The sequence below is a fragment of the Nipponia nippon genome, unplaced genomic scaffold (assembly GCF_047370975.1).
Source record: "Nipponia nippon isolate SJK-2023a ecotype South Korea unplaced genomic scaffold, ASM4737097v1 scaffold_10, whole genome shotgun sequence".
Classification (NCBI taxonomy): domain Eukaryota; kingdom Metazoa; phylum Chordata; class Aves; order Pelecaniformes; family Threskiornithidae; genus Nipponia; species Nipponia nippon.
Window position 1 is genome coordinate 9373990 of NW_028262291.1, and position 26997 is coordinate 9400986.

Sequence of the window (26997 nt, forward strand, 5' to 3'; positions counted from 1 at the left end):
TCAAAGGTAATTTAATCATGAAAACAAAGTAGTAAAAACTATTACAAACCCATGTGGTGAGCTGTTTTTAAAAACACAATCCTATTTGAGATACTACTCTGTAATACGACTGAGGAGTTACTCAGTGGTATTAGCGGTGTCTGTTGCCACTGGTTATTCCTTCTCCCGAGTACTTTCTCTGAAAGTGAGATGATGACTTGGTGTGCAATAAGACAATGTGTTACTGTATTCTGGTGAGGGATGGAAGACAAACATGTAAGAGGCTTATTCTAGTCAGTTAGAAAGGACTTCTAAAAGATAATGAGTTCTTGAAAACTGATAGTGTATGCCTTTTTAGTAGTTGTTTTTTGTAGTTCTTAGTTTTAACTGAAAGCTTTTGATTATAAATGCACTCTCTCAGAAAAGGTGGCTTCCACCCCCACATTTTAAAGTGTGGGTTAAAGGCAGTTTCCTGCTGTTAGAATTTCTGACTGTATGTTTCTTAAGTTACTTGTGGCGTTGTATCGGTTGCATCTCCTGCAGAAGTATATTTCTTTCCTAACTCCTGGTTCTGTGTGCTGTCTGGGCGGACCTCGCTGTTAAGAGGATGAGATTTCTATCTTGAAAATCAGTTCCTGCCTATGGGCACGGCCTGCTGGAGCACGAGTTCTGAATTACAGGTATCGCTGCACTGTGCCAGTCACTGGCTTGGTGCTTTCAGGCTCCTGAAGAGCAGTCTGCAGAGCAGAACCGGGCAGGAGAGATGTTTGGGTATGAGGCAGGGCCGGCGTGGCCTTTCCTCTCCTCGGGTGTGATACAGCTCTAACAGTACCTGAGATTTACGTTCGGCGTGAGCTGGAGAAGGTGTCTGTAAGTGGGACAGCAATGGAGCGCCCTGGCTTCTTTCCCTGGTTGCTCTTGGCCTAGGACAGTGCCTTCCCTTGCTGGGTGGGTTTAATCTAAGTAGCGGCAGAGACCTATGTATGGCTACGGGGGTGCAGCCCTTGCTCGGAGCTGCGAGCGCCGCAGGGAGCTGCTCCTTGCTCTGTGACCCGGGGGCCGCCCGCTCCCCCCCCAAAAGCAGCGGCGAGCCATAACACCGAGGGTTACTCCCGCACGCTTGCTGCAGAGCGGTGCCCCCGGCCCGGCCCGGCCCGCGTTGGGGGGAACGGCCCCACCGACCGCAGAGCGGCGGGCTCCCCTCGCCCCGCCCCGGCGCGGGGAGGCGGCGGGGCCCGGCGCGGGGCGGGCCCTCGGGAGCCGCTCCCGCTCCGCTCGGCAGCCGCCGCGGCCCGCCCTGCGCTGGGGCTGCGCCTGCGGCCCAGCCTCGCACCGCCGGCCGGCAGCAGGGAGCCGGGGCTGGGCGCTCCCCCCGCCAGAGCCGGTGGCCGCGGCTCCTTCTCCGAGCAACGGTAAGGCGGCGGCGGCGGGGCCCTGAGGCGGCGGGCGAGGCGGCTGGCGGCGGCGGAGAGGTGCGGGGCTGGGAGGCCGCCGGGCCTCCGCGGGCCTGTGGCGGCGGGGAGGCCCCCGGGCCCGGCGGGGGCTGCCTGCGGGAGGGGGCCCGGGCAGCCCTGCCCCCGGGACCCGTTCGCTGGGGAAGGCGGCTGGGATGCAGTGCTGGCCGAAGGAGGCTGCCACATCCCCTTTTCGCTCTGTGCCTTGCCCCTTTGGCGTCTGGAAAACCAGACACGGCCCCCCCGCTGCGCGGCAGGGGCTGGGTTTCCCTGTGGCCCGTGTATGAGCCGCTGTGGCACCTCTGCCTGGGGCTGGCAGCGCAGGGAAGGCGCCCCGAAACTTCGGAACCCCCGTGAAAGTGTTGCAGGAAAATCGGTGCCCGGTACTGGGGAGGGCAAGGGGGGGGTGGAATAGTAACGTTGCTGCTATGCGGTACGGTGCTTTTGTTACGGTACCTTGTATGCTTTATTTTGGTAGACCCTGCTGATGGACCGGGACTTCCAGGGCCTTACACAGAACAGGTTGCAGACAGGGAGAACAGTAGAAGTTCACAAGCATCCCCTTTAATTTGGAAGAGGAGCAGAGGACGGGCCGTAGCTTCACCACGCAGAGCTGAGGTGCAGCTTGCCTTTTAGTGGATTACGAGGGAAAGTAGGTTTTGATGTGGCGGGTGAACAGAGGGAAGAGAAGGGAGTTCAGCATTGGAACAGAGCTCGAAGAAAGCTGGCCTTCAGGGCTCGTGTGTTTGGCCTGCAGGTAAGGGGAATTGTTGAGTCTTACCTCAGAGCCACGCTTCAAGTTAGGAGGAGCTGCTTCAGTCTTGTGTGTACTCCGTAGAAGCACAGTGAAGTTTACTTAGTGCTGGTGTGCATCAGATGATTTGAGGACCTTTGATGACAAGAACCTGTGGAAAATATTTTATTTAAATTTTAATGTGTTGGGTTTTCTCTTGCACTTCTGTTTTTACTAAAAATAAATTGAAGGAAAGTGCCAAGAAGTAGACTTTGTTCTATTAAGAGTCAGAATTGTTTCTGTGAAAGGAAAGATGATGATTGCGCTTTTGGAAGTGGTATTGTCAAGCTTGTTTACCCAGTGGAAAGAGGATTTGTTCTAGATGTGTTCTGGCAAATAATAGCAATAATCCAGCAGAAAAGAGTGGACTATTGCAAACTGAACAACTGAACCAACAAGTGTGCCCGTTTACCTCATCTGCTGAACAGTCATTTGGTGGAACGGCCGAGGATTTCTTGTGCCGGCTTTCCACAGCTGAAATAGGAGTTTTTTTTTTAACAAATGGTATTTAAATGAAATTGCTTGTTCTGAGACTGTAGCTCCTGATCTGCCATTTTATGGAAAGCGATACTTTAGGATGTAGTCTGTGTGGTAGGAATGATGGCCTGGTGGGCAAAGCTGGGGGTAGTAATCATGAGACCGATTATTGTCTTGGCCCTGTCATTTAGTTTCTGTGAGTCCTCAAGCAACTCAACTCACACCTCAGTTTCCTCTCTGTAAGCAAGATATAATATTTCTCTGCTTTTCTAAAGGTAGTGAGGATAAAGTGCAGCGACAGATTGCAAGGCACTATCAAGTGTCATGTGCATTAAAGACCTAAGTGGGTCTTAGTTGAGTCATCTTTGTGCTTCAGATTTTGACTTCAGGAGGATGCTTTGTGGAAGGGAATGGGTAGGAGGAACAACCATCTAGTCTGGCTGAATGACTGTGGAAGCCTTTAGGATAATGCTTTTATTCTAGCCAGATGCAACAACATGTTTCCCTCCTCTGTTTAAGCAGTCATATCTTATAATTTCTATTGCAGCTGGTGCTATGATTTTCTCTATTAACGGCTTCTTTATTACCAGAGCTACTCGTCCTCTTGCTGCTAGAGTGTTTGCAGTAACAGACCTTTTGTCCGCTATACCGGAGATCCGCTTCTCCTGGAGCACGTCACTGGTTTCCCACCAGTGGTTTCCCACTGGTTTCCCGCTTGCGTGCTGGTGTGGATGCCTTGCGTTACACCTAGCTGGAGGCTCTCTCTGCCTTAGTTAAAAGGGTGGCAGTGTGACTGCAGCTCTGCCCAGACTGCCACTTTCTTGTCCCAGCTGGGATTGTCTGTGTATGTGAAGGGGGAGATGATCACGCGTTTGGGGCAGGGGCGTCAGTGACTCTGTTCCACCTAGAGGTGGGGGCTAATATACATGTCTAACAATACCTGTACTGATGTCTTAGTTTCCCTATGTAATTTATCCCATGCTTTTTATGCTTTGTTTTCTTTTCTAAAATAGAAATCACACAGTGCTGTGGACAAGTGTTGCATGTTGTTGTGTATCTCATGCATCTAGCAAGATGATGATCCTGAGTCATTGCTGTAGAACAAAACCATTTCTTATATGCACTGAGCTTTCCAGCTGTCCTGTAGAATCACATTGGCACAATCAATTTAAGCACTGATGGAGAAGGGTTAGTTGTTACAGCTGTTGTATGAAAATAAAAAAGTCTCGGTGCTGCATTTTACGTTTCTACACTGTTGCTTGCTTGTGCTGCATCCTCTTCAGTGTAGTCTTTGACACTGCAAGTATTTTTTCCTAGCTGGTGTGAGGTGCCTGTGGAGGCTGTATCTCTTGCTGAGAGCTTGTTTCTTTCAAATTTTGGAAGTGGGGATGATGGGATACTAGGTGAAAGAGGAAGTTGTTGTTTTTCCAAGAGCTTGCTTTTTTTTTCTCTTTTGAAAGGCAGACTCTTCCTGACTTCCCATTTCACAGAACATCCAGGTTATTTAATTGAGTTAGAGACATCATATGCTCTCTAATAGATTTTTAGAAAACTGAAGTCTGAACAGTACCTTCCTGTATGGCAGAGAGTTTTCAATGGTAAGATATGCAAATTACGTTCTTCAGAGGGAAATCTGAATACGAAATAAGTGAAGATAATGAATGGTGAGACATGCTTTTCTAATGGTCATTTTTTCAGTGTAACTTTGGGTACACCACAGATATCTGTGATGTAATATAAATATTATTTAATATCTAATGTTTAATAAACTAGTATTTTAAATAATATAACTGTTCTTTACTGTCTTAATGGTTTTTAAAAAAAATCCTGGTATTTTATGCATAAATCATGACTCTTGCATGGAATGAAAATACGGAGTAGAATTTTATATTAATATCTCTCTAGTCCTTTTCCTGCTTCTTAATGCATTTGGATGGCTCCGAGTGAAAACTTTTAAGTTCTGAGCAGTTGGGGCAGATCATAGGTCAGGAGTGCATTATGTTCAGAAACATATGTATGTTTTGTAGTGGGGAAATGTCTCATTTGGCATAATCTTTTTGTAAAACATGTTTGTAATATTATTCTGAAGGTATTTTTCACTGCTCTCTCATAAGCAATGCTAAGAAAGAAAATTAAATATGTTTTTCTTTCTCATCTGTATGCATTATGGCAAGGGAACAGTTTCAGATTTTTGAGAACTTACTAGGAATGCAGATTAATTAAATGGTAGCTGTGTTGAAAGCATCCTGTTTTGTCTAAGATGGGAAGTGAGTCACTGAATCCAGGTCCCCTACCATTATGGGAATGATATCATATAATTCCTCACAAGATTCCTTTTATTTTTTTCTTAATCTGGAGAACTCCCAGGGATGTTTTCCCACTCAGCCATGTCAGAAAATGCTTATTCATTCCTTTTTTCATCTTTTTTCTTTTTCTGAAAAGAACCAACTGAAAATGTCTCGGAATCCTGACAAGCCACATTCAAGTGAAGAAAAGTTGAGTGGTTTGGAGGATGGTCAAGAGGAGAGCTTGGACAACCCGGATCAGTCTATCAGAAAAAGAATAAGACAGAGTGCTCCAGGGTCACACAGAGATGATACACCGAAGTGTAAGCAAAACTGCTTTATTTAAAAAAAAAAAGTAAATTCTATAATTGTTTTTGGTGGAGACAATCATGGCATTTTATAGCATTCTGTGCAAGTTTGACTGTTTTGCAGTTAAATATTGTGTGACTCCTGATCGCTTGCTTTGAAACGGTTTGTAACACCTTTCTGCCCATTTTGTTCTAGTACTTAATTGTTCACAATGACCGTGTTGCTCAGAGCCGCATACATCTTAGATACCCTTGCGTGTCTGCACTCAGGGAAAGGATAAGCACTACTCCAGTATATTCTAGCTGAACTGTTGCTGCTGTTTGCATTATCAGCTGAACCTTCTGGGTTGTTGCAGCCTCTGTTTCTACTGCAGGGCAAGGAGGGCTGTTATCAACAAAGTAATGTCCTGTCGCCCCCCTCGCAATACAGATGGGAAGTTGTATGTTTAATCCTAATACTGCTTCTCCTGTCAAGCAGGAGTGCATATTTTAAGTTTATTCCTAGGGCATGTTTTTCTTTGTCATTCTGCTTTTAACATGAGAATCTGGATGCAATATGGCTACCAATTATTTCTGGCAAATCTATAGATAAAACCAAGGGGAAGTTTTCTGGTCCCAGGGTTTCAATTCAAAGAGGCAGAATTGCTCAGATAACTTGTTCCAAATTTCTGTAGGGAGTGTCTCAGCATGTAACATTTTATCTGTTGCATTTTTTTTTTTAAATAGTGTTCATTATTACCTGAGGTTTAGTGTTTAGTGTCATGTTACACAGAGGAGATGTTCTGAGGGAGTTTATGTTCTTATGTCTTGCTGGTTGCCTGATAAGAAATGTGGTGTATGTATGGAGAGAGGCTATGAACATGTGAAAGTGAAATGCATAGCAGAGTCTTGCACTGCATTGTACCACAAAGAAGTCGTTGGTCTCAAGCGCTCCCCTCTTGTAAGGGAGCAGATATAATATGAGAATGAAGTAACATGATTTAAGAGCATTCTTTGGTAAATGAAAGAGTCTTAGCTTTTAGTGCATCCACTGCTGGAGTGAAGTCATTTGGCAGTTGGACAAGAGCACTCTCATTCAGCCGTGAACTTTGTTGTCCTGCTAGTTCTTCTCAGAATATCAATCCTTGCTGTGTTCCCAGAGTCACTGTGCAAGATTAAGCTCCAAGCAGAAGGAAATAAGGGTTTAAAAGCACTGCACGAAAAGAGCAAGAGGTTATTGAAAAATTAGCACATTGGAACCATACTGTATATACTTGGAACAGCTTTGAATGGCAGACAGGTGATGGACAGTTACTTTTAAAGGCCCTTTTCTATGTTACTAACTTAAGTCTAATCAAACTGAATTATGAAATGAGGCAGACATGATAGTTTGCCTAAAACGTATCTCAGTGAACCCAGTTTATGAAGATCCCTGGTTGATTTCTTTCCTTTTGAGAATTAGTATGTTGCTCCTACGCCCGGACTGTAGTTGAAGTGAATGAACTACAGAGAGGAATCGATCCATTAGAGCAATTCTGTTGTGGCTCTTTTCTGCTCTTCTGCTCCGCTAGATGTTTTCTGGCAGAGCCGAGACGAACTTTGCCGTTCTTGTCTGCCTCACCTGAGGACACTAGTGATCTAGCCTTCTCCTTTTTTACGAATACCTGGACCGGGGAAGAGCTGTGGTGCTTCTCCTAGCTTTTGGCAAGGCATTGCAGAGCACACAGACACACTGCTTGCACTGGTGCTAGCACAGCTAAGAGGAATCTTTACCACAAAGAATCAGTGGCAACAGGTTTCAGTTGGCTTCAGTGGGGATGGGATTACTCCCCTAACCAGCATGGCCGACACCCTTGGCACCTTCTCTGCCTTTATGTTGACTTGGTTTTAGGGCTGTGACACTTCCTGCACTACAGCAATGCCAGTAGTGTCCCGGGAGGATGCTATGTAGTCCAGAACAATTAATTCCCACTGCATCCAGCAAGCAAATTAAGTTTTCTGAAACTGTCCCTGTCCCTCTTCTACCTTCTAGATTTCTACAGTCAGTCACTACCTTTGTCTCCTGCCTAATGAAAACTGGCCTGTTTTTTCAGGTTTGGCGCTTCCTCCTGCTCGTGTGTATGCCCCAGGGCCCAATTTTAAGCTGCTTGTTCATCCTTGTCAGTCCCAAATGCCTGCCAGAGGAAGGTCTTAGGCACTGGTGCTGGGACTAGGTCTTGATGTCCTTTGTCACTTGGACAGTGGCCTCTGGGGAAAAAGAGTTTGGAGAAGTGCCAGTTGCACTGGAAGTAATGAGAATAATTAGCTACTAGTATGTTATTGCTTAATGTTAATGGTGGTTTATTTGCCGACTGCTTTAGAGATGAAGTCACTTCCTTGAAAAATCTAAAATTGAAATGGCAACATGTGCACAATAATTGGGGAAATAGTGTAGTGAAAATACTAGTATTTTTAATGATTTCTTCCTACAGTATGGAGAAAGATGATATTAAGCAATCCTAAAAAAGTGGGGTTTTGGGTGTGAGGTTTGCTTTTGGGTTTTAAAAGAGTTTGATGGAACTTGGAAGCAATTGACATACTGAGCCCCAGAATGTCGACCTGGGTTCACTCCTTTGTTTCCTGTAATACTCCAAACCTGTGTCACCTGCCAGCTGGGAAGAGGAAGGGAAGGAAAGGAGAAGAATCTTCAGATGATACTGTCTTCTGGCCCTTTGTACTGTCAAGAAGGTGGAAAGGGTCCAAAAATACCGGCAGACTTTTTTTCACAGATAACTGTCTGACAGTTTAATTTATATTGCAGCTAGTCCTCCTCGGCCTGTGTCAATAGAAGAGCTCATGGAAACAGCTAAGGGAGTAACCAACATGGCATTAGCACACGAAATTGTTGTTAATGGAGACTTCCAGATAAAACCAGCTGAATTACCAGAACACAGGTAAGATTGTTACCAAACAGATACATAAATTAAATTTGCATTTGTAGAACTGCAGAACAGCTCCAATGGATCAGGTAAGGTCTCTGGCTAGTACCTTGTCTGGCAGTGCCTGACATGAGGTAGGAAAGAGCACAAGAAGAACGTAAGCATGCAGTTCTGCTTCCTTAGAAATGTGTGTGCGTGAAAGTTGAACCTCTTGGAGTAATTGTTTGGGCATGTGTGGTGCGAATCCCAGTGTGGTGTGGTTTCTGTTCGTGTCCCCTTGTCCCAGGAGCCTGAGACTGCAGTCCTCTGAATACCCAAGTCTAGCTGCAGGTGCAGGTAGTGCTCTTAGCATCTTTTTAAGCTTTCACTGCCTGCAGGAGTAAGATGAAACTGATCATTTAGCTTTTTCTGAGCCTAATAGTTTCTCCAGGGATTTTTTTGGGAAGAGATTCTTGTGTTTTATTAGGTTAGTTCTTTCTCCTTTTAACTTTGAAGTCTTTCCTTCTCATTCTGACCTACAGTCATTCTATCCCCTGCTGAGAGGGGAGAGGGAGAACAGAAGGGGCCTTGATGTCCGGTCGCATATTGGCCAGTGTAGCTGACCCAGTTCTGATGTCTGGTTGCATATTGGCCCGCGTAGCTGACCCAGTCCTGTTGACAGATGCTCCATCTGCTGTTCCTTTGTCTGTCATGCACAGAGAGATGTGGCTGACTGTGTTTCCTGGGTTAATTTGTGAAAGTTGAGTGCATATTTCGTGGAAGAAACTGGGTCCACATTGGAACCAGTGTTGTCTGCAGGTGTCTATGTTTGAGAGAGACCCCAAAGCACGTTACCTTCACGGGTGCTGCAGGAGAATATGCTATGGATGGCTCATAGAAGACTGGCATTGGTTGTCCTCTATAGAAAGTGGTCATACTGAGACAAAAGGTCTGATGCCCATCTCCACCAAAACAAGGCGACAGTGGTTCCCGTTAGCATTAGTAATGAGAGGATGTTGCTTCGAACTAGAATCAGCCCTGACTGAAAAGGCAGTAATGGGAACAGTCTCATCTTCCCTTCTCACCTGGACTATTCCTGTCTTTCCAGCTCTGACACCAGGGTATTATACCAGTGGTGTTTTATTAATGGCTGTGGACTGCTAAGCAATAGTAACCAAAGGAAATGTGCTCGTGCTATTAAACAGACTGAACCTCGTGGTTCCAGCAGGAATTGCCTTTGAGTAAGGGTTGAATGGAGCAGATGAAGGTCTTTGCTGTACTTTGTTCCCTTGTCTCAGCCTCCGAGTTGGTAGGAAACAGAATCGTGGCCCCCTTAAATGTTAGGTAGACCCAGGCAGTGTGGTCCAGCCCTCCTTTGTTGCCGCACTTGCAGGTTGCGTGTGATTCAGTTGTGGTCCCATGAGCTGGGACCTGTCTCTAGCCTGCGCAGATGCTGCCTCTGAAGCAAGCATTTGGAAAGCGTGCCCGAGACATGCAAAGCTCCTTCTCCCCATTCTATGTTATGTCTTCTCTCTCCCAGCATCTTTTGGGGGAACTTCCATCAGGTGTTTTCTGCTTGGCAGTTGAAGGCTGAGAATAAATGCTTCATCTGAAGTCCCACAGTTAAGAGAGTGCTGTTCTATTCAGTGTCCGCTTCTGCTCCGTGTTCCTTCATGTGAACTTCTCACGTGAAAGTGTGCTGTGATAGTGGATAACCTTTCTGGTATGCTTTAGTGCCGTAAAATTGGTCTCAGCGTTTTTCAGGGAAGAAGGATTTTAGCATGTTTTCTTTTTTCCATCCTTTCTTCTTTTCCCACCCCCTTTCAAAAAAAAAAAGAAAAAGGAGGGGAAGAGCTGGGGACCTATGCTGAACTTTGGAAAGTTGGATGCCTTTGCTCACTGATGCTGAGCAGTGGCTGTAGTTGTTCACCAGAGTGGCTGATTTGCATCTCTTCACCTGATCACAGAAACAGAGGTACTGCAGAGGTCACCTTGCTCAGGAGTGCCTGGGTGTTGCAACGGGCCAGGCCTGCTTTAGTGCCAGATCCCTGTATTCAGCTTTTGTGAGGGTTATGTGTACAGCTATTTACCACCTAGAAAAGAAAGAGCAGTCCTTCAGATTTTGCTTGAAAAGGGACTCAGGAATTTTCCTTGGGTTAAATATTTTGTGTGTATAGCTTAGAATTCCCGGCAGCTTGAATGTATGAGTAGGCAAGTGGTTGGAGAAGCAAGCAGTTGTGACGGTATTTGCAGCTGTATGCCCTGTCAGTAGAGCATGTAGTGGCTGGGCTTAGAGGGCCACGGGGCATAAGTGCCTCTGGGCACTGCCTGAACCTCAGCCGCACACGGAGTCAGAGCCTTGGGAATCTGGTGTTTGTTGTGGGCGTTCTTTGTGTGCGCACATGTACGTGTGAGCATTTTACTTCTTCGGTGTTGAAGTTAAACCTGGTGTGAACAGGAGCCTGCCTGCTGAAGAAGAGTAACTTCAGTATTTTGAATTAGGAATTGGAGTGAAGCAGTGGAATTCATTTATTTTTTTACACAAACTGAACTGGGCTCTTATCTCAGGGTAGTTGCAATATTTATGCATTGAAATGCAGAAGCTTTTGTGTCAGGGAAGTTACTTCATTTCTGTTAGGTTTACTTGATGAATTTTTCTTAGTAGAATTGCATTTCCTTAGGCTTTTGAAAGGAACATGAATGAACTGGTCTTTTGAAGACAAGCTGTAATTTTTGTGATTTCTTTTTTTTTTTCCTCCCAGTCGTTTACTTTAGAGGTAGCATGTGATAGGTACTTTCAAGGATTTTAATTTGTAGCTGCCTTTGCTTGTGTGTAACCCTTTATTAAGATATAGGCCATTCCAAATCCTGTGTCCAGTTTTTCTTGCTTTTCCGGGTAACTCAAAATGACAGATCTCTTTTAATCGTCATATATTCATTATTACATTATGTTCATATTATTACATGCTGTTCTTCAGGAGCTGCACGTTATCTATGTAAGGTGGTGCAGAGACAAGTATAATTTTTTTAACTGGTTATATTTACCCACAGCTTAGAAAAAAAAGTAAGAGATATTGTGCATAAAGCTTTCTGGGATTGTCTGGAAGCGCAGCTAAAGGAAGATCCACCAACATATGATCACGCAATTAAACTATTGGGAGAAATTAAAGAGGTAAGATGATGTGATATCAAGGTAGCTTATTGAATTTGTGTAGCTGCATTGATATGAATGGGCAAAAGTGGTTGAAGTTTGGCTTTTCATAAAGGACTCTCTTGATCTTTTTCATTACTATATCATTGTCTGTGAACGTATATAAGTTGTATAACCCCAGAGGAGAAATTTGAATGTAAAAACAAATGCAAAACCATGTAACTCCAAGCTTCCTTCATTTTATGACAGTGGTATTAGTTACGGAATCAATGAGATGCCCCAGCACTGGGCTGACAAAGCCAAGTACAACAGTCTTACGTGTGATCTGTACTACAGAGTGTTTGCCACTTAGTAACTTCAGTATCATACAGAATGGGGTGAAACACTTGGAGTTGGTTAAAAAAAAAAAGAGATTCCTCTTGTAAAGGGCAATTAGGTTAAATAAAATTGGTTCAATAACTGTTGTGATCCTTGTAGTCTTTGATGTGTAGAACTAATGCACTGTTTAAAACTTTCCATTTCAGAATCTCCTGTCTTTCTTGTTGCCTGGTCATACTAGACTTAGAAGCCAGATTACAGAAGTTCTGGATCTGGACTTGATAAAACAGGAGGCAGAGAATGGGGCCCTTGACATCTCTAAGTTGGTCGAATTTGTTATTGGGATGATGGGGACTCTCTGTGCTCCAGCTCGAGATGAAGAAATTAAGAAACTGAAAGATATTAATGAAATAGTTCCTCTGTTCAGGTACTGAAATAGTATTTATTAGTCACGTTGAGAGTCCCTTAAATAATTTTAGATGTGTGGGGGGGGTTCCAGTGGGGTAACCTGCAAATCTTTGTAGAAAAAAAGAGCGATAGGGAAAGGGATATAGCTGTGGGTGTGAAGGGGAGAGATGCTCCAGAAGTCTTTAACAAGGACCCTCTTTGTTGTGGTGAATTGGGGTATTTGTCTGGCTCCTGCATATCACTGAAGGACATTTTCTTAAATGCCAAATGCATATAAGCCTTAAGATAACAGCTGAATGGTCAGTTTGTGTCAGAATTTAATATCAACAGCAGAAGGGGGGAAAAAAGCAAGCAGGAGCATAGGAAAAAGGTATTACTGTTCTCCATCCAGTTCTTCCTTTCCCCCAATTTGAGCTCTCTTTACCCCCCACCCCACTCCCTGTATAATATCCTTTCAGTTCTAAAGGGAGTGTACGTACCACACCTGGGAGCACAGAGGCTTCTGCTTCGGCACCATGTTCTCAGTTGAACAGCTCAAGGTCTCAGTAGTCAGAAGAAATTTCATTAACCTTGTTGTTTTCTAATTTGATAAGCTTCCAAGAGTTCAGGATTGACTTGGCAGAAATATCGCCAGCAGGAATTAGGTTGCTTTGAAATGAAGGTTTTTTTTCTTTGGGTTTTTTTGGTGGTTCCCCCCACCCCGTCTGATTATTTCTTTCCCACTGAGGTTGGCTTTATAGGCTGCCAACAGAGATAGTATGCAAGCTTGGAAATCCAGATGTCGTTTTGTGTATTCAACATACGATGTTGCACATCCTGGGAAATACCATCTATGGAGCTAGTAAAGTTAATTCCATGGAGGCTTTTTTACAGGAGAGCAAGTTTTAGTTCCTACTTGGAAGAGGCACGTGCATGCATGTACATGCTTGCCCAAGCTTTCTCTCTGTCTCATGCTCTTAAATTGTTAAGCACCCTGTTAATGTTTCCCATGCATGTTTTTGCTCTTTCCTTAGACAATCTGTAATAAATCTTGTAAATAGTACCTCTTAAAGATCTGCAGCCTTGAATAACTTTTTCTGTTTGTTTGTTTAGAGCCATTTTCTCTGTATTAGACCTAATGAAAATGGATATGGCAAACTTCGCTGTCAGTAGTATTAGGCCAAAATTAATGCAGCAGTCTGCTGAATATGAAAGAAAGAAGTTTCAGGAGTTTCTTGAGAAACAGCCAAGTATGACTTTGTTCCTTTCTTTCTTCCCCTCTGACCTCCCAGTAAACTGTGTGTCTTTGCTTGTAGATCATGAAAAGAAATCAGATTTTTTTGTAAGTTCTAGAATTTGTATGGTGAATGGCAGCTTGCGCCCCGAAACTGTGGTTTGCAAAAATCTGCTGGAACAACAGTTCTGCACTTAGTGTGCTGGAGTTCAGTTTTATTTCAATACAGTGTAGGGCATAATTAGCTAGCATCATCTCACCTCCAATTTCCTGTAGCTGTGTGGTTTTCATTTTGTTTTAGATGTTCTGCTTAATGCAATAAATGAAATGCATGTCAATAACTGATATCATGGGTATTAATAATAGTAACTAATGGGATTATTTGGAAATTACTGATGGAAAACCCTGACTTTGAAAAGGAATTTTCTTAACAAGATTTTTTTTCCCCTGCTCTTCCAGATTCTTTAGACCTTGTCACAAGGTGGTTGCAAGAAGCAGCAGATGATCTTGCAAAGCAGAGATGTAAAATGTTGCCTCCCCACTGTAGTGCTGATGGTGCCGCTGGTGGAGCTTCTGCCTTGTGCTCCACTGCTGTACAAAATCAGGCCTATCTGAAGCTCCTAAAGTGGGATCATGTAAACAGGCCTTTTCCAGAAGTAGGTATTTAACAGAAAAATTGATTTCTGTGCTTGGTCTGCTTTTCTATTTCTGGGATATAACAGAAGCTGTTTGGATTTGTAGCCTTGCAACAAGTACAATACTAAAACATTTATCTCTTGATTGAGAGCTCTTGTAGCTCTTCTAATAGGTACTTCTTTTTCAGTATTGAAACTCATTTAGTTGGAAGAGAGGAGTTAATTCTTCTCATTTTGTTCCTGTTACTCACCTGCCGAGCACGTGTTGCTCTTTTCTGTGTCTTTGTCTTACCTTCACTGCGGTGAATCGCTCGGCATCACACCGTCACTTCACCACCCAGCATTCTGACTTACGCTGTGCTGGCTTCCTCATTCTTCGCAGACGGTGCTAATGGACCAGGCCCGCTTCCAGGAGATACAGCTGGAGCTGGAGCAGCTCCTCTTGACTGGGACCGTCCTTCTGGTCACCTTCAGCGCAGCAGGCTCGGCGCTCGTTGATGTGCCTGGGTTTGCTGAGAAAATCAAAACCATCGTCAAGGTGCTGCTGACAGGAATGCATCTTCCGTGAGTATTGAATAATCCTAGTCACGCAGAGGCAGCGTAGTTCTGTTTTCACCCTAGTAAATAATCAATTTAAGCCTCTCTCTGGCTGTGGACTGCAGAATACGTAGAGGAAGCGGTGAGGGCTTGTTATGAGCCCAGGCTGACAATTTTTATTCAGCTTGCTCAGACAGAACTGTCTTTTCTTGCTCCGTTCTTTTCCGATACGTACATGCTCCTTTTTTCGAAGTATGTTTTTTCATGACGCCTGGTTGGCACATGAGAGTGCAAGCAGCTAACCGTGCCCACAGCTTGGGCCAGGCTCCCTCGAGAATTCGAGCGGGGTACGGTAAGCTGCTTGCAGATGTAGAATGATTGCTGTGCACGTTACGGGCTGATCACTGTTCGTTGCATTAGTCAGAGCTGTCTGCGTAGGTCAGCTCTTATTTGTATGGATTGTTCAGGCTGGAAATCTTTAATGTTATCCTACCTTCTTGTTTCATATCTCAACTTTATTTTTCATATATATAGAATGTATTATTCTTTATAGTGCTGGCTTTATCTGGATTATGCTTCTTCCATTACATTTGATAAATAAGGCAACTATAATTGGATAGTTTATCTTTAAAAGGTGGAAAAAAAGTGAATAACTAATACAGCTAAGTAATGCTCTACTCCACGTTCTCTAGCTCCTTTAACCTGCAGGAATCTTTGGCTACCATCGGCGAAAAGGTGTGTGCTGAAGTTAACAGCTGCCTCTCCCAGCATGGGTTTACACCATTCTCAGCGGAGAGAGAGACCGTACTTAAAGGACAAATCCAAGCAGCGGCCAACCCGGATAACACCATATGCAAGCTAATAGGTATGCTTTGACAAAATGCTCTGTTCTCAAGTGACCGCTCGTCTGTCTGTGTAGAACTGTTGGTGGCGTGTCATGCGTGGTTCCTCATTTAATGTTTCAACTCTGTTTACTACGTTCAGGCTTTCTGTATTTTATATGAGATTACACTATTTCTAATTGACTGCCTCTTTTGAAAACAAACCAAAACCCTTGGTCCAATTTTTCCAGATTCTCGAATCGAAAAGTTTCTGGAGAATTATCTTGCATCTAGTCACCAGAAATCATTACCTGCTGTTCCTGGAGGATTAGGCCCTATTCAAAGAGAGCTGGAAGAGATTGCTGTCAAGTATGTTCGTCTTGTCAACTACAACAAAATGGTCTTCAGCCCTTACTATGATGCAGTCCTTGGCAAAATACTGACTAAGGAAGAATCCCAGCTTGTAGGGGAGCCAGGAGAATCATAAAACCAGTTTGTATGCTACCAATACGGTATTGTCAGCTATCTTAAAAAATTGCACCAATATTTGTCTAGGAAAACAGCTTTCCATGTAAATACCGGTTCCTTTGAATTCACTAGCGATGATTGACGAGGAAAATACATGAGATGCAAAAGGGGTTCTGAAGTAAATGATGAGAGAGAGATGCATTTTTAATGTAAGTATGCAACCTGGGGGGGGATGTCTTGGTAGTTTTTCTGGCTGCAATTTTTAGATTTTTGAGCTGATGGACAAGTTTAGGACTTTTGAGCTGTAGGACAAGTTTAAGAACCAAACTTTGTATTTAAGTGGCTCATTTTAGGGCATTTTACTCTAATTTACCGTGAATTTCGTTTAATTAATCCAGAGCAGATTAGCAACAGTCCTTCCCAGAAGGGGTGATTTGGCTTTAAAAAAATCTTACTTTAAAGATTTAAGAAGAAAGCTAACATTCTAGATAGATAGGAGAAACTTTAACAGGCAAAAAGCAAAGCCAAACAGCACTTTATTGTAACATTATGGTTAGTACGGTAGGCTAGTAGTTTTTTCTGCATTTTACTGCATTTTTAATAGCATTTTTTTGCTGTTTACCTGCAGATGTTAGAAAACACATAATATATTTTTGTAGCAAATTTTCTGGTTATTGGGTAACTGTCCTCTGCTATGTACAGTACTTACAAAGGTGGCAATCTTATAGATTGCAGCTGTATTTATCTCTTGTAAAGACTTCAGAAGGGCAGAGCTAAAATGTTTTGATAAAAGTGGCATTTCTTACCTTTCGTTTGCTGGTAGTTTACTCCTTTTTATGTGAAATACTAATTTTAAAGTAAATCTTTGTCATTTTCAGAAGGTGGATTTAAAGCGTGTGAAACTTTAGGCTGAAAATTTTACTTGTTTTTTAAAACTACAACTGGAGATGGTTGCATATTCAATCACGTCTTCAAAAACATCCAGGAAGTGCAGAGCACTATCGGAAGTATGAGTGATTTTAATGTACTGTGAGAAGTGAATGATTTCATGTAGTTTGAATATACAGGCAGTATTTTCAGTAGACGATTTTTTTCACTTCGTAGAGGTGTTCTTGAAACTTAAAATATTTGTAGGTGTTGACTTTAATTAGCTACATGTTGTATAGATGAGCGTTCACAGAAGAGCTCAATGATCTTACAGCCTTATTGCAACTTCAGGCTCAGCTAGGAGGTAAGTACATTTGAAATTTTCCTCTAGTTGAGCGCAACGCTGTATTACAGTAATCAAAATTTGATGGTTTTATGAAAGCGAAGTTCATAGTTATAAACAGTAAGTGTCCCAAGTACTAGCCTATTCAAAATAGGATGAATTGTCTTCTTTAAAAAAAAAAAACCCAACAAGTTGTATGAAATAAATAAATGAAAGGGCCCTTTTATTGCTAACATCCAGGTTCATTTTGTTAATCAACTAGCCAACCAAAAGAATAGAACTTTGGAAGGAAGCACCTGATCATGACTCAGTGCTGATGCTTCCCTTTCAGCGTCAGCGTGGATATAGCTGCGCTAACTGTGAGTTTGGAGGAAGGTGGGATAAAGACGACCTTTTATTCCGTATTAGCCTATGCAACTAGAAACCACATCTTTTCTCATTCATTACAAACCCCCTTCCCCCAGGGGTAAAAAACCCCACCAAAACCCTGTAAGAGATCACAGCTCAGACAAGTGATTTTTCTCTCGGCTAAATGGACTCAAATAGTAAAATGGATGTCTATCTGCTGAATCTTTCTTTGAGAACTCAAAAATGAGGAGGTTGGTTAGCCAGAAAAAAAAGTTCTGAGTAGGTTTTTGGTGTGGTCTATTTCATTGTTTGAATCGGGAAAGGATACTACAGAGGTCTTCAAGATTGCTGCATCTTGGTTATTAGCGCAGGATCCACCTCAAAATACAGCCTATAGCTCTGCAGCTCCAAAAAATGCATTCAATAGTCGGCGTAACAAGAGGGCTACCAGAAACGTTATTGCTAGAGATATAAAAAACAATTTAAGTAACCAAGACAAGGCTGTTTTCGGTTCTGTTAAATGAGACTTGCACAAGTTATAAATTCCTGCTGTTACTTTATGGTTTAGTATTGCCTAGAAGCTGCCTTTAAAGGCCCCTGTTGAATTATGCATACTACAAACATTTAGATGCTGTAGGGGACGATCTGAAGGATGTGGGGAGGACCAGCATCATGGTGAAACAGACTTCGAAAAGGCTCGGAAAAGTACGTGGCTGATGCCAGACGGAATGGGGCTGCGTCATCAATAGATACAATTGCACTTGCTTAATCTAGGAGATGGCTGCTCCCAGGTCTGGAATTCAGGGTCCAGATGTCTGTGACGGCCACCTCCTGCTTACTCCGACATCGAAGCATGGACTGTGCTGCCACTAGTGTGTGGGTATTGCTGGCAGGGTCGATACAGTACGGCCCGCTGGAGGGGTCTGATCCTAAGGCTTCACGTAGAACAGAAGTGCAGTACCCACATCTGGCTCCAGCCGCACCTCTGGGGGTGCACGCGGTGGGAACGAGGGAACATCTGAAGAGACTGTAATAAATCGCGTTAGTGATTTTCTCAGGTTGGTTTTTTAATTATAGTGGTTGACAAAGAGTTTCTCTACATCCTCTTTAGAAGACAGGGCGATAGGATTAATGGCAAAGCAAAAAAGGAGTTCTCGGATTGGTAAGACCAGGCCGTACCTCCCTGCGAGCACTTCCATGGTTGTACATGAGCCGTTTCACCTTTCAGCCTGGTAGAGAGGAGCAGGGCCCTCAGCCATCTGCGCTGCTGGTGGCAGGAGTGGTTTTCAGCTTGTCCGAGGCCTGCGTTTCCTGTGGCCCACGGGCGTTCCCACGCTCTTGCCAGAGGGCAATTCTGAACAGTCACTTACCAGTTAAAATCTAAAGTATGCGTAGAAGCTGCTTCGAAAGTTCATATAGTGTTTTTGTTAGCTTGTTTGAAAATAACAGGTTAAACTACGTAGCTACTATAGTAACGTTTGGCTTTGTACATTACCTGGAAGACCAATGCAGTTATCCAGGAACAGGTTGTGTTAGCTAGTGCTCCTGGACAATCCACGTTCGAAATATGTACCGAGTTTGTCTTACGATGCTGTCTTCTTTAAACAGTCATGGAATTACAAGCAAAAGTATACTGTATCCTCTAGAAAAAGTGGAAAAAAAGCTAATTCTAATATGTATGCTCTGATCAATTTCCTGTGATGGTCTTATTAACATCGCTTTTGAAGTGGCTGAGTAATATTTAAGAAGTAACTTGTTGTGTTTGAATAAAACCAGAATGAGGCATGATGTTATGGATATCCTTTTATTTTAAAGGAATGTTTTTTTCCATTTTCAACTACAAAACAGATTCCATACATTCTGCCATAAATAAAAACGAACAATAAGGCAGGACACTACATGAACAAACTGAGAACAACTGTTTTCCAGAAAATGTGAATTAAAAATGCTTCACAAGTATAAGCCATCCAGTTTTTAAAATAAAACTGTTGAAAACCCACAAGATTTCAAGTGGTAGATGTGAACACCCTTGAAGAACAAAATGCAGTTTTGACATTTTGCACTTTTGGTTTTGAAAACCTAGTTTTGTTCAGAGCACATTCTAAGGTTGTTCCGGCTGTTTTCGTATCAAGAACCATATGGGAGAAGAGGCACCACAGTAACAAAACCATTTTCAAGACTTTTTTTGTTTGCAGCTGTCCCTTTTAAATGCTTGACTTTTAAGAGACTGACGGACTCAATGCAAGTCTTTGTCTGTCACAGCAGAACTCCAAACTTGTTTCACCGGATTCTCTTTTGCTGTCGTGCTCTGTAAATGTCGTGTACAGGGGGAACTACGGATCCTTTCTCCTCATCGTCGTCAGAATCTTCGTGTGGTCTCTTAACAGCCTTATTGAGCATAGCGTTATTTTCCACAGGTCCATTGCCTTCCACAGCTATTTCGGGTAGGCCTCCGGTAATTATTCGTACAGCTTCATCAACAGCTGTAGAAGGAGAAAAAGATGAATTTAATTTGTGAAACTAGATTCCCTGATTAGAAATAAGCATGCAAACAGGGACACCGAGATAGATGATACGTTGTGGAGATTTCTGGAACGCGAGAGATTTTCCTACCCTGTTCTCCTACAAATGTTAAGAATGAAGTCTCGACTGTCTAAAACTGCGAGCTATGGCAAACACTAATTACAAAGTAAATGCTACTGCTTCAGCTCGAGCCCTCCCTTTACACAAGCACTGAGGTCATTTGCAAGCTTAGTAAAACAGGAAAGCCTGCTGGGGAGACAGTATAGCCAGTTCGTGATTCATCAGAAAGTATGCATAGTAAGTCAGCTGCTGCTTACCAACAGAGAAGGCTTCAGAAATACCATGTATAATTTAAATAGATGTTTTATTTTCACTCTAAAAGAAATTAAATCCTAGCTTGCTTTATCTTTGATCATTTGCTCCTTAGACTAATAGAGGGGGGGGAAAGTAGCATATTATCATCTGCCGTAGCTTACAGGAAGCCTGGAGTATGGATCTATCCTGGTTTTATATGTCATAACTCGACCTTCGTTGTAGGAGCTCAGAAAACTTGAGTTGTTCTCAAACACTGCAACTGTGTGCGTTCAGAGTCACGCCTACCGCTGAACTTCCCGTACTGCAAATTTGTAATGTAATGTTACAGTTACAAAGCTGCTAGAAATAATGCCTTGCTTCTTTTAAAGGATATTCTGAAAATCTTCATTTCTTTCTTTTAATGGTTACCACCAAGATGTTATTAAAGTAGCAGCTGGTGATTTTCAGCTTTTTGATTTTGGTGATCTCCCCACAGTTCAATATACAAACATCTCTAGGTAGATTCCAACCTACAAACGTAGCCGATTCAACAGTATACTCTTAAATAATAATTACACATCTGTAAATGAGGCCTGGATTTCAGGCAGCAACATCCATATGTAAAACGAAGTCATATGCAGCACTAGGACAGACTCCAGAGCGAACAAGTAACTTACTGTCTGGCAGTTTGCATCTTCTAAATATCTCCATGAGCTCATCCACTTGAACAAAGGGACCCTGATTTGTTACCAAAAAAAAAAAAAAAAAAAGTTTAGAAGATTATTTTCAAGAGAGTGATACATACTGTGGTTCTGCCAAAACAGAAGCTCTTCTACAAGTTTTGGAAGTTTTCAGAATTCATTAAAACAAACCTGGAAACAAACAGGAGGTGGCAGGAGCTTCATGAGAACGACGGCTGCTGGTGGCACAGGAAACACGCCGCCGGGGACGGGGTGTAAGCCTGGCGCTGTGGGAAGAAAAACTGTATGAGGGCAGTGCAAGCCAGCGGACTTCAATTGCTTTTGCAGCATTATTATTTGATGCAAATAATTGCTACCCTGTCACTTTGCCTCTGCTAATTACATATTGTTTAGTCAGTGATCTGAAGTCTATAAGCAGTGTATATAAGCAGCTTATTACCATTTACCAGGCCCAAACTACTTGTACTTATTTCCTTGTGACCTGAGTATTAAGTAAAAGAGATACGCCTTTAGCAATCCAATTAAAGAACAGCCTAAAATTTAAGTACATGTTTAGATGACTGAAGACTAGGAAAGTCTCTGTGATTAGGTCTGCTAAACACGCAGGTTCGCAGCTTGCCGCCAGGTGAAATATAACCACTTCCGACTGAACGTCTGACTTACGTGCTAAGTGCCTTGGCTGAAATGGAATCATTTGCTGAGTGTCCGGTTTGGGATATTCAGGTTTTCTGTCTACTTCATCTTTGAGAACAGGCACGATGGAAGGTGCAACCACAGGGTCTGGAATTATAGCTGCCAGCTTGGCACGGGAGACATCCTGCGAAAGGCAGTCAGAGAGCACTGAGCTCGGCAGGACCACGTTGCTTGTTTAAATTACAGAACAAAACATCTCTCTAGACCAGTTGCTCGTTCTCACTTTGTCACCATTAGAATTTCAGATGTCCTCTTAGAAGACCATCTGGGCAAAACTTGCATGTTTTCATCAAACGTTTTAGTCCTACAGCGTCCCAGCTGGGAGCGCAAACACTTGTGTTTGTCACCAAATGGGACCGTATTTGTCACTTTTGAGTGGCTCCTTTTTTTAGGCTAAAAAGATTTAGGTGAACAGGTGCAGACCACTAGGCCTTCGCAACTATCATTTCTCCCTCATTTCATTCCCTAGATTGCTTCAGCTGGAAAAGAAAGAAGGCATAAGGCAGGCAGCAGGCATGCAAAGCACCGGTTCAAACAGGATTATATTTTGGCGTGTTACAAGCAACAGCCATCGGCCCAAGGGCTGAGTCGCCTTAGGTGCACGCACCTCACGTGCGCTTCTCAAGACGTACTCTCTTGTGCGCACGCCTGTAACTTCAAAATAACTTCGTCCCGATTGCATTAAAAGAAAAGCATTCGGTGGCTCAGCGCGACTCTTATTTCCACCTATCAGATTATTTTACCGCTGTGTGGAGACCAACAATTCAGCTGCTTTGCTAACTTCCATGACTTCTGTATTTTTCAAAAACTACTTTTCTATGTAAGCAATAAATGGCAGCTGAGGCCCTATTTTTGAGATGTGAATTGAAGGCTCTTTTCCTGTTCATGCAAATGGAAAACAGCAGTTGCTCTGACAGAGCTGTTTCTGCTTCCCTGGCAGCCTATTTTACATCATGCTTAAAAAAAATAAAATAAAATCAACATTTTATTCTATTCCAGTGGTTTTCCAAAGTGTTACGGCCTTCCACATGACTAAGATAGTAGATAAAATACATGTGGTCAGAAACGAGATGGGAGACCACCAGATACAGGTGTGTGGCCTGGACTTTAAATTCCGAAATAGCAGCACCAAAGCCCTGTAGCCGTGATAAACAACTAGAAAAAAGCAGGCGGCCCCGGATCTCTGTAGGTAATTTTCCTCGGCCATTTGCAGCAGTCAGTGGGGCCGCGGTATGTTTGCTTTGATACAGTTCTCAGTGAAGTGAGCGGAGCAGAAGGGCAGCCAGCGATGTTTCATACAAATGACCTGATTCTACAAACTTCCAAAAGGATTTTGGTTTTTGAAGGGGCTCAGGTTTAAGTCCGAAGCGGAGGCCTGTACCTGAGTGCTGATGGCATTAACACAGGAATAACAGTGAAATGAAGTGTTCTTATCCACTTACCTTATAACCAAGGGCCTTCAGTTCGCTAGCAGAGCAAGGGTACAAATCCATGAACTTGTACCTGTCTACCAGCAGAGCAGTTTCTTTACCCTCGTATTCTTCCTTGAATGCTGTAAACCTCCGTTTTTCAACTTTCAGTATACTAGCTAGATCACCAATGTTACTTTCAAAAGCTAAAAACCGAGCCCAGATTTCCCTATAAAAGAACAGACAAACAGACAGTTGCTGAGGGAGAACGAATTACTGATCACGACCCAGTTAAACACAGGAGAGGAGAGGTTCAAAGGAGGCAATCTGGGAACACGTGACCATTTCTACCCTTTACTTTAGATGGGCCTATAACATGCATTGCCTTCCCAGTGTATTTCTGTAAAAGCTTTCAATCTAGTGGATCGTAACGGACTTTGTTACGGAAAAGAAAGGATTACTGGTGTAAATGACTTCGGCATTTGAGGTAAGCTTTTATCATCGGTGTAAGATGCAGAAATAGACTTCACTCAGCCCGCTACACAGAATTTCACTCTGATCCTGATATGCGGAGGACCTCTCAACACAGATTATGCTTTAGTTCACCTGCACAGACTAGCATATTCTAGCAGGCAAGAGCCAGCCCCTACAACACGACAGGCAGCACTTCAGAATTTTTACATAGCCCAGAATATATGTACTCCCTGCTTACTTCTCTGTGGAAAATCTCATATATAACTTAAGCAACACCTGACCGTATTTCTGGACTTGATTCAACTTTAGCTTTGGAGTTCACCTTTGAAGATTCAGCTTTTAAATTCTTGGTTTTTCTCACTTTTAAAATGGACATAAAAATACTTCTCATGAAAGATCAGAATTAAAGTGCAGAGTGAATGTGCACGGCCGTGCGATGTTTGATTTCTTTGTTTTGATGCCTGTCTACCAGAATAATAATGGTGAGCACTTGGCCTGCGAAGGGTTTGGTAAGCGTCTTTTCAGAGAAATAAATTTTAAAAGAAATAGTGAAAATGTGGCGGTGAGTGGTTAATCCAACCCTTTTCTGGGTCTTTCCCTATTTTATTTTCAGTTGGCTGGGAGTCGTTCAGCATTCTCCTCCATAAACTCCTGACTCACCTTCTCTAACATAACGCTCCCGAAAGATGCTCCCAGCTCCCTCTCCCCATCTACCTGGTGAGCAATACACGCCTTCAGCCACGCCACCTCCGCAAACCACTGAGCCCCTGCTGCGCAGGATTTTGCACTCTATCCTCAACACTCCTGTGTCAGTGAGGTTTTAAAGTCAATAAATTAATGAATTTCACTGCAAGTGGGATAGGGACTTTCACAAATCTGTCACAGTTGTTGCTATTTTAGACGGCATGAAGAGGGGAAGGAACATTGGTACCTAATTTTGTCCCGCTGTTCGTTTTTCTAATTGATTTGGGATGTCTGTAGTTGAAAGGGGTTCTGTATCTTTTTTAGTGTAGTGAAACTGCTTTTGCAGACGTACCCAGATTTCTCAGGTGGAAGGCTCCCTGAAGTTAAAACACGTTCAAACAAAACTCTTGTATTATTGTCCTCTTTAAAAATAGAAAGAAAAAAGAAAAATCACACTGAGTAAAATATATTAAAGACAAGTTAAAATCATGTCCATTCAAAGAAATGTGTACATTGAATTAAATATAAGGCTGACATTCCGATACCTGGATTTGAATTTTAGTAAGTAGAAAAAAAATCTGAACACCTACATAAAACTTTACCAATGTTAAATTCTACTTTGAATTTGTTATTTGGAAGTCTGTTTTCGTTGATAGCAACGAACCGATCCTAATACAGGTTCTTTTATAACAGCACAGCTATCGCTTGGCATCTCTTCAGGATCCCTGTTTTTTTCTCCTGTTTTCTTTAATTATCACAAATGGCATAGCTCGGTAATTTTAAATTTGGCCTTTCAATTCATTACTTCCCTTTTAAATTAGGGCAATATTGATATACTCCTATATTCCCCAGAAGTCCTCCCAGAATTATTAGACCTGGTTCCCAATGAGCAGGCAGCCTTTGTACGTCGCCAGCTGGGGGAATGGAGTGGTTGGTGGTTTTGTTCTTAAAGCTGCTAGCTTCTGCCCTCTCTCTCTCGCTGTGTATTTTACCATATCTTACATTTACAGGAGTTCAGTGATCCATTTTCTTGCTTTTCAGTAAAGCCTGCCTGGTTGCTAAGACAGAGCAATACACTGGCAAGTTTTAAGATAATTTTTTCTGATGGCAGTCTATGGAAAGGCATTGCAAATATTCATGTAGACCTAAAATGGTTTCTTGCAAAATTAAATATACTTGGACTTGAAAAGATCTCTCTGTTTACAGCTCACAGAAGAAGAAAAGCTCTAAATCTGTTCAAACTTTCAGAGCCTGACAAAACCAGTGTCCTGTAGCCTGACAGGAGAGAGTCGTATGCCTGGTGCCTATGGGACGCACTGGGAGGGAGGTTCAGAAGATCCAGCAGCACCGCTGCCTGCAGCCACCGCTCACACCAGCGGCGGGGGGGCTGGCTCGCAAAACTGAGCTAGCAATTCGCAATGAAACCCAGACTCTGTTACGCCCCTGTGTTGTTATGCTACAAATACCGAGCTAGAGTATTGAATGCTTGAAGAAATACCTGAAGAAATCTGAAAATCTAACGGGCATCTGGCAGACAGGAGTGGGCAGAGGAAGAGCCTGTGACGAACCGCTCTTCTCCCTCTTCTCTAACTCCCCATGAGACACGGACCAGGACAGTTCCACACAAGGGTCCCTGTCAGCCCCTGCTCCCCGCAGCAGCTCGGGTTTCTTGTAACATCGCTGTTAACTCCTGCGTCAGGGAATCCCACGCAGAGACTTTCCGCCGCCACCGCCGCCTCCTGCCCGCGGCCCCCCAGCCCCCTGTGCCCCCAGCGCTGGCACAGCAGGGAGCTGCCTGCCTTGCCCGTGCCCTGCTCTTTGCATTGCAACCACCCCCCGGCAGCTTCCAAGCAGGACCTATCTTCACAATATTGCTTTTATATCTTGCTCGTCTCATCTATTTGGGGAGAATGAGTTCAAATTAATTTTCGTAGGGACCAACTAACCCATCGCTCCTCTCATGCTGATTTCAACCTCCTACAGACCTGTTTCCTTGGGATTCAGATTTCTCAGGCTGCTCCCCACTGTTCACAGCAGATGCTGTGGAACTGCTGCAATGCAAGTGAGTTGCAGTTTGGAAAGTTCCCTCTCCTCTATTCTATAGCATCAAGATCTAATGTCAATGCACTTCGGGAACTTCAGTAAGGACAAAACAGCAGGGTTTTTTTTCCAGATTAATTGTCGAGTTTTATGAAAAGGTTTCATTGCTCTTCAAGAAGAATTAAAACTAAAATACAAAGAACTTGGCCTGAACCTAAACTCACACATTAATGCTTCATTAGACCTCTTCAAGCTTACCATTAAGGTGAGAAAGGTAGTCGATATATGCCAGCACATATTCTGGAATGTCCCCGTATTTCTTCAGCCCTAGCTCAAAAATCTTAAAGGCCACAGACTTATCCTGCAAGCATAAAAAAAAAAAGTTATTAGCTTCAGTGAGCTATGCACCCTCCTGACACTTCTTTAATATCAAACAAAGTATATATAATTACCTTACTACAATAATACTCCATTAAAGCTGCTGTTACATAGACGTGATGGCGGGTCCGGGCATCCTCTCTTGCTTTCTTAAATATCATTCTTCCAGATTTTATGCCTTCTGCTCGCCTTGCAAATTTCATATATTGGATATAAACCTAAGGTGCATATTAATATTTATATAGTATCAGTGCTAACAAAGAATACTAAGATATAATAAAGTTTTTGACTATATCTAAAATAATCTTTACTCACAGAATACAGCTAATAACTCATAATAGAAACAGGGCTGTGTTGTGCCTCTATGTTGTTTTGCTATAAATACTGAGGCAGAGCTTTTTATATACATTTTTTAAAATGGAATATACCTAAGACCGATCCCCTGAAATGACAATAGTTAATACACAGATTTTCCAAGGAAGGGGAGGTAAGTAGATGAATGTAGTTTACGTAAGCCGGT

General features: G+C 43.0%; 2 protein-coding genes across 11 annotated transcripts in view; one reads left to right on the plus strand and one right to left on the minus strand.

Annotated features, from left to right (window-relative positions):
• The first annotated feature begins 1252 nt into the window (after window positions 1-1252).
• Window positions 1253-19069, plus strand: TCP11L1 (t-complex 11 like 1). 9 transcript variants are annotated; one of them, XM_087744060.1, is made up of 12 exons: window positions 1253-1391; window positions 1912-2190; window positions 4168-4367; window positions 5146-5311; window positions 8076-8208; window positions 11224-11344; window positions 11848-12068; window positions 13142-13278; window positions 13722-13918; window positions 14280-14461; window positions 15127-15299; window positions 15507-19069. In XM_087744060.1, exons 3-12 carry the CDS (start codon window positions 4365-4367, stop codon window positions 15740-15742), a joined length of 1569 nt encoding a protein of 522 aa, XP_087600186.1. In that variant the 5' UTR covers window positions 1253-1391; window positions 1912-2190; window positions 4168-4364; the 3' UTR covers window positions 15743-19069. The 9 variants fall into 9 exon arrangements, with proteins under 9 accessions (XP_087600186.1, XP_087600223.1, XP_087600230.1 ...); XM_087744097.1 differs by lacking the exon at window positions 4168-4367; XM_087744104.1 differs by lacking the exon at window positions 4168-4367 and having other exon boundaries at window positions 1912-2051.
• Window positions 19070-26997, minus strand: part of CSTF3 (cleavage stimulation factor subunit 3) — a 52524-nt gene continuing 44596 nt past the window's right edge. For both annotated transcript variants that reach the window (XM_087744038.1, XM_087744031.1), the window contains 8 exons: window positions 26552-26695; window positions 26358-26460; window positions 24412-24481; window positions 22935-23130; window positions 21463-21616; window positions 20971-21065; window positions 20776-20836; window positions 19070-19764 (listed from right to left, as the gene is read on the minus strand). In XM_087744038.1, the coding sequence (XP_087600164.1) occupies window positions 19562-19764; window positions 20776-20836; window positions 20971-21065; window positions 21463-21616; window positions 22935-23130; window positions 24412-24481; window positions 26358-26460; window positions 26552-26695 (1026 nt within the window). In that variant the 3' untranslated portion in view covers window positions 19070-19561. The remainder of the gene's footprint in view (window positions 19765-20775; window positions 20837-20970; window positions 21066-21462; window positions 21617-22934; window positions 23131-24411; window positions 24482-26357; window positions 26461-26551; window positions 26696-26997) is intronic.